The sequence below is a fragment of the Pongo abelii genome, chromosome 17, assembly GCF_028885655.2.
Source record: "Pongo abelii isolate AG06213 chromosome 17, NHGRI_mPonAbe1-v2.0_pri, whole genome shotgun sequence".
Classification (NCBI taxonomy): Eukaryota; Metazoa; Chordata; class Mammalia; order Primates; family Hominidae; genus Pongo; species Pongo abelii.
The window spans coordinates 20,052,356-20,059,784 of NC_072002.2; the positions used below are offsets into that span (position 1 = coordinate 20,052,356).

The window sequence follows — 7,429 nt, forward strand, 5'->3', positions numbered from 1 at the left end:
GTGATAAAGGAGATATCACCACCGATCCCACAGAAATACAAACTACCATCAGAGAATACTACAAACACCTCTACGCAAATAAACTAGAAAATCTAGAAGAAATGGATAAATTCCTCGACACATACACCCTCCCAAGACTAAACCAGGAAGAAGTTGAATCTGAATAGACCAATAACAGGCTCTGAAATTGTGACAATAATCAATAGCTTACCAACCAAAAGGAGTCCAGGACCAGATGGATTCACAGCTGAATTCTACCATAGGTACAAGGAGGAGATGGTACCATTACTTCTGAAACTATTCCAATCAATAGAAAAAGAGGGCATCCTCCCTAACTCATTTTATGAGGCCAGCATCATCCTGACACCAAAGCCGGGCAGAGACACAACAAAAAAGAGAATTTTAGACCAATATCCTTGATGAACATTGATGCAAAATTCCTCAATAAAATACTGGCCAGCCGAATCCAGCAGCACATCAAAAAGCTTATCCACCATGATCAAGTGGGCTTCATCCCTGGGATGCAAGGATGGTTCAATATACGCAAATCAATAAATGTAATCCAGCATATAAACAGAAACAAAGACAAAAACCACATGATTATCTCAATAGATGAAGAAAAGGCCTTTGACAAAATTCAACAATGCTTCATGCTAAAAACTCTCAATAAATTAGGTATTGATGGGAAGTATCTCAAGATAATAAGAGCTATCTATGACAAACCCACAGCCAATATCATACTGAATGGGCAAAAACTGGAAGCATTCCCTTTGAAAACTGGCACAAGACAGGGATGCCCTCTCTCACCACTCCTATTCAACATAGTGTTGGAAGTTCTGGCCAGGGCAATTAGGCAGGAGAAGGAAATAAAGGGTATTTAATTAGGAAAAGAGAAGTCAAATTGTCCCTGTTTGCAGACAACATGATTGTACATCTAGAAAACCCCATTGTCTCAGCCCAAAATCTCCTTAAGCTGATAAGCAACTTCAGCAAAGTCTCAGGATACAAAATCAATGTACAAAAATCACAAGAATTCTTATACACCAACAACAGACAGAGAGCCAAATCAGGAGTGAACTCCCATTCACAATTGCTTCAAAGAGAATAAAATACCTAGGAATCCAACTTACAAGGGACATGAAGGACCTCTTCAAGGAGAACTACAAACTACTGCTCAATGAAATAAAAGAGGATACAAACAAATGGAAGAACATTCCATGCTCACGGGTAGGAAGAATCAATATCGTGAAAATGGCCATACTGCCCAAGATAATTTACAGATTCAATGCCATCCCCATCAAGCTAACAATGACTTTCTTCACAGAATTGGAAAAAACTACTTTAAAGTTCATATGGAACCAAAAAACAGCCCGCATCGCCAAGTCAATCCTAAGCCAAAAGAACAAAGCTGGAGGCATCATGCTACCTGACTTCAAACTATACTACAAGGCTACAGTAACCAAAACAGCATGGTACTGGTACCAAAACAGAGATATAGATCAATGGAACAGAACAAAGCCCTCAGAAATAACGCCACATATCTACAACTATCTGATCTTTGACAAACCCGAGAAAAATAAGCAATGGGGAAAGGATTCCCTATTTAATAAATGGTGCTTGGAAAACTGGCTAGCCATATGTAGAAAGCTGAAACTGGATCCCTTCCTTACACCTTATACAAAAATCAATTCAAGATGGATTAAAGACTTAAATGTTAGACCTAAAACCATAAAAACCCTAGAAGAAAACCTAGGCATTACCATTCAGGACATAGGCCTAAGCAAGGATTTCATGTCTAAAACACCAAAAGCAAAGGCAACAAAAGCCAAAATTGACAAATGGGATCTAATTAAACTAAAGAGCATCTGCACAGCAAAAGAAACTACCATCAGAGTGAACAGGCAACCTACAAAATGGGAGAAAATTTTCGCAACTTACTCATCTGACAAAGGGCTAATACCCAGAATCTACAATGAACTCCAACAAATTTACAAGAAAAAAACAAACAACCCCATCAAAAAGTGGGTGAAGGACATGAACAGACACTTCTGAAAAGAAGACATTTATGCAGCCAAAAAACACATGAAAAAATGCTCACCATCACTGGCCATCAGAGAAATGCAAATCAAAACCACAATGAGATACCATCTCACACCAGTTGGAATGGCAATCGTTAAGAAGTCAGGAAACAACAGGTGCTGCAGAGGATGTGGAGAAATAGGAATACTTTTACACTGTTGGTGGGACTGTAAACTAGTTCAACCATTGTAGAAGTCAGTGTGGCGATTCCTCAGGGATCTAGAACTAGGAATACCATTTGACCCAGCCATCCCATTACTGGGTATATATCCAAAGGACTATAAATCATGCTTCTGTAAAGACACATGCACACGTATGTTTATTGCGGCACTATTCACAATAGCAAAGACTTGGAACCAACCCAAATGTCCATCAATGATAGACTGGATTAAGAAAATGTGGCACATACACACCATGGAATACTATGCAGCCATAAAAAAGGATGAGTTCATGTCCTTTGTAGGGACATGGATGAAATTGGAAATCATCATTCTCAGTAAACTATCGCAAGGACAAAAAACCAAACACAGCATATTCTCACTCATGGTGGGAATTGAACAATGAGAACACACGGACACAGGAAGGGGAACATCACACTGTGGGGACTGTTGTGGGGTGGGGGGAGGTGGAAGGTATAGTATTAGGAGATATACCTAATGCTAAATGACGAGTTAATGGGTGCAGCACACCAGCATGGCACATGTATACATATGTAACTAACCTGTACATTGTGCACATGTACCCTAAAACTTAAAGTATAATAATAATAAAATTAAAAAAACTACCGTAGATACATTCTCTACATTCAGTTAGTTTAGTTTTACGTTTCCCAATTTCCACATTTGTAATTATAGCCTAGGAAGCTTGTTTGCTTGGAGAAAGATGTTCTTATATTAAAACATAAAACTCTTCCCCAGCATCCACTAGTTCATCCAGTAAGCAATTTCATCATTACACTCCAGAGGTCAGGATTGGATTATTAATTTATACGAGTGATTAATTTTTACTTTCCCAGTAATAAAAATGAGAAAAAAATACCAAAAATTGTTACTGTGTTAGAGCTTTGGTGTTAGTTCCTTAGCAAGTATCATCTGTGCAGGCATGCATAGATCATGAACGGCTTAACACAAATACAAAAGAAAAAGAAAAAAGCCATCACAATGAAGGTGGCCTTTGTTCTTTAGGAAGACATTCATAACTCATTCCAGGCATATTAATTATGCAACTTTTACACAAAAGTTACTTTATATTGAGAAATGTTCACAACTAGCAGTATTAACAGACATGCTGGCAGTGAATTAAAAAGATAACAATAGTATTTAGAGCCTCATTCAAATCTGCATATCTACAATAGTGTATCAATTCAGGATGGCCAAAGTTATAGATAATTTGGATAAATAAAATAGGGGCCCAGCAGTAAAATAATGGCTGTATCTCCAGAAGCTTTAAGATTAAATGAAAAGAAGAAAAGACTAAAGGCAGATCAAGCTATCATGCTGACTACAGACATATTACAGGCTTTCCACAGAAAGAGAAAATAGATTAGTCTTGTTTTACTCTGGTCAACAAAGGGTGGAATTATAGAAACGGAGATTGCAGCTGCATATAGATAGAACTGTTAAGACTCATAGCTATTTCAACATCTTTGCTTAGGGGGCCATAGGGAGTGCCAACATCGAGTATCAGAACAAACTAGATGAATGCCAAAATCTCTTATATTCTAAGGTTATATGAGAAGGTGATTTTGATGCCAAAGAGTAAATATTTCACAAATTCCAAACCTCCTTCCAGGCATATATATTCGGGTGGCACCTGCTTTAAGAAGTCTCCCTTAATCTGCCAGAACACAGTTTGCTTGTGCTTCTAATACTTTGACCATATATTGTCTTTTGTCACCTTCTGACCATATTGTACATTTGTGTATTATTTAGCTTTGTGTTGTTATGTCTTATCTAAAACCAAGATTCTTCTTTTAGGAATACATGTTATTTTATCCTCTATGACACCTAGCACAATACAATGAAGTTAGTAGATACTCAGATAATATCTGTAGTCTGAACCTATTTCCTTATCTAAAAAGTAGGGAATAAAAACAGCCACTTTACCTGCCTCACTGAGCTGTTTTGAAGATCAAATGAAATAATGTGCCTGAAAGCACTTTGAAAAGTATAAAATGTTATACAAATCTAAGGCATTCTAATTTCAGAGGGAGGTTTTCTCAGTTATAAGCTCCATGTCAGCTTGAATAAAGGAACATTTTTTAAAACTTAATCTGAAAAGAAACTTGTCCCTTCTGGGCACAAATTATAAAACCCCCCAAAAAATGTTTCTATATATTTTTGTTTGTTCCTAAATAGTATAATGAGCTATGGTCTTTCAGGGAAAATGTTGCTTTGATACCATTTCACAATGTAGAAAATTGCCCTATGTACTTTCAGGAAAGAATTGCAAACAAATGAGCTATTTTCTCCTCTCGAGTAAAGGGACTTACCAAGCATGGGTGGCAGCTGTTCAAGTCCATCTGGTCAAGAATTCACTAAGATCATAATGTGAAAGTTGCTCAAGTGCGGATTTGCACGACAGCCTGCAAATGTTCCTTTGGAGACAAAATGGTTTCTCAGGTCAATAATCTGCATATTTAAAAGTCTCTAGACACCCTAAGATGGCTGCGATGGAGACGGTGAAGGTTGGCTCCCGCCCGTCTGGGCTCTGATCCTCTGTCTCCCCTCCCTCTGCGGCCTGCTCATGGCCTGGCGGAGGCCGGAACCATGGACCTCCGCACCGCCGTGTACAACGCCGCCCGTGACTGCAAGCTGCAGCTGCTCCAGAAGCTGCTCAGCGGCCGGAGCCGGGAGGAAGGCGACGAGCTGACTGGCTAGGTGGCCGGCAGGGGGACGCCGCTGCTCATCGCCGCCCGCTACGGCCACCTGGACGTGGTGGAGTACCTGGTGGACCGGTGCGGCGCCAGCGTGGAGGCCGGTGGCTCGGTGCACTTCGATGGCGAGACCATCGAGGGCGCGCCGCCGCTGTGGGCGCCGGCCACCTGGACTTGACTTGGTGCGGAGCCTGCTGCGCCGCGGGGCCTCTGTGAACCGCACCACCGCGCGCACCAACTCCACGCCCCTCCGCGCCGCCTGCTTCGAGGGCCACCTGGAGGTGGTGCGCTACCTGGTCGGCGAGCACCAGGCCAACCAGGAGGTGGCCAACCGGCACGGCCACACGTGCCTCATGATCTCATGCTACAAGGGCCATGGTGAGATCGCCCGCTACCTGCTGGAGCAGGGCGCCCAGTTGAACTGGCGCAGCGCCAAGGGCAACACGGCCCTGCACGACTGTGCCGAGTCCAGCAGCCTGGAGATCCTGCAGCTGCTGCTGGGGTGCAAGGCCCGCATGGAACGTGATGGCTACGGCATGACCCGGTTGCTCCCGGCCAGCGTGACGGGCCACACCAACATCGTGGAGTACCTCATCCAGGAGCAGCCCGGCCAGGAGCAGGTCACAGGGGGAGAGGCTCAGCCTGGGCTGCCCCAAGAAGGCTCCTCCACAGCCAGCGGTGTGCGCAGACTCAGGGGGCTCCGTGCTGCAGCTTCTCCCCTGAGGAACCGCTGAATGAGGAATCTTACCAAAGCTGCTGTCCCACCAGCCGGGAAGCTGCCGTGGAAGCCTTGGAATTGCTGGGATCTACATCTGTGGATAAGAAACGAGATCTGCTTGGGGCCCTTAAACACTGGAGGCGGGCCATGGAGCTGCGTCACCAGCGGGGCGAGTACCTGCCCAAACCGGAGCCCCCACAGCTGGTCCTGTCCTATGACTATTCCAGGGAGGTCAACACCACCGAGGAGCTGGAGGCCCTGATCACCGACCCCGATGAGATGCATATGCAGGCCCTGTTGATCCGGGAGCGCATCCTCAGTCCCTCGCACCCCAACACTTTCTATTATATCCGTTATAGGGGCGCCGTGTACGCCGACTCGGGCAATATCGAGTGCTACATCCGCTTGTGGAAGTACGCCCTGGACATGGAACAGAGCAACCTGGAGCCTCTGAGCCCCATGACCACCAGCAGCTCCCTCTCCTTCGCTGAACTCTTCTCCTACGTGCTGCAAGACCGGGCTGCCAAAGGCAGCCTGGGCACCCAGATCGGCTTTGCAGACCTCATGGGGGTCCTCACCAAAGGGGTGCGGGAAGTGGAATGGGCCCTGCAGCTGCTCAGGGAGCCCAGAGACTCGGCCCAGTTCAACAAGATGCTGGCCATCATCCTCCACCTGCTCTACCTGCTGGAGAAAGTGGAGTGCACCCCCAGCCAGGAGCACCTGAAGCACCAGACCATCTACCGCCTGCTCAAGTGCGCACCCAGGGGCAAGAACGGCTTTACCCCTCGGCACATGGCTGTGGACAAGGACAACACAAACCTGGGCCGCTACCCCGTGGGCAGATTCCCCTCATTGCACGTGGTCAAAGTGCTGTTCGACTGCGGGGCGAACCGGGACAGCAGGGATTTTGACAACAACACCCCGCTACACATAGCAGCCCAGAACAACTGCCCGGCCATCGTGAATGCCCTGATTGAAGCAGGGGCCCACACGGACGCCACTAACGCCTTCAAGAAGACGGCCTACGAGCTGCTGGAAGAGAAGCTGCTGGCCAGGGGTACCATGCAGCCCTTCAACTACGTGACCCTGCAGTGCCTTGCGGCCCGGGCCCTGGATAAGAACAAGATCCCTTACAAGGGCTTCATCCCGGAAGATCTGGAGGCATTCATCGAACTGCACTGACCTGCCCAGAACATCTGCACCCTCACCTCTCCCCTCTCCTGCTGAGACAGGGGAAATCGGGCTGGGGCATAGCAGATGCTAGTTCTTGCCTCCTTCAGGCACCAGTCAGGAGAAGGGTTCTGCCTCCCATCCCCTTTACCTGAAGACAGGGTCGGAGGTGTTAGCGAGCCTTTGGTGCTAGAAGTCTTCAGGGTCACGTGCTAAGAGGACAGTCTTTCTCTGGGAGCCACTGACTCAGAAATTCTGAGTTAGGAAAAGACACAAGACCTTCCCCACATCCTGTCTGCCTGCGTTAGGGAGGCCTTTGCCTTGTTACTTAGAGGCAGAGGGACTGAAGCCATTGCCTTCCTTCCCTGCTAGAAACACAGGAAGAAGTTGAAGACGGTCTGCCTTCCCTCGTCCTTTTACATGGCCAGGTAACTCCAGCTGCTGAATACAGTGTTAGGACTGGGGGCTCCTGAGATGAGAGTTTGAAAGTCAGGGAATGAGACCACCTCCCATTTCTTCCAGCATGATCACGCCCTGCTCCCATGCCACCGTAGTCCCTGTCAGACGGGCAGGGCTCTGCCCAGGGC

At 46.2% G+C, this 7,429-nt stretch overlaps 1 protein-coding gene across 1 annotated transcript; it reads left to right on the forward strand.

Moving 5' to 3' along the window:
- Positions 1-4,847: 4,847 nt before the first annotated feature.
- LOC129047338 (protein fem-1 homolog A-like) lies at positions 4,848-6,915 on the forward strand. Its single transcript, XM_063717001.1, is given in 3 exon segments — positions 4,848-5,122; positions 5,124-5,623; positions 5,626-6,915. Coding segments are annotated over 3 exon segments (2,004 nt in total). The 3' UTR covers positions 6,855-6,915.
- The last annotated feature ends 514 nt before the right edge of the window (positions 6,916-7,429 follow it).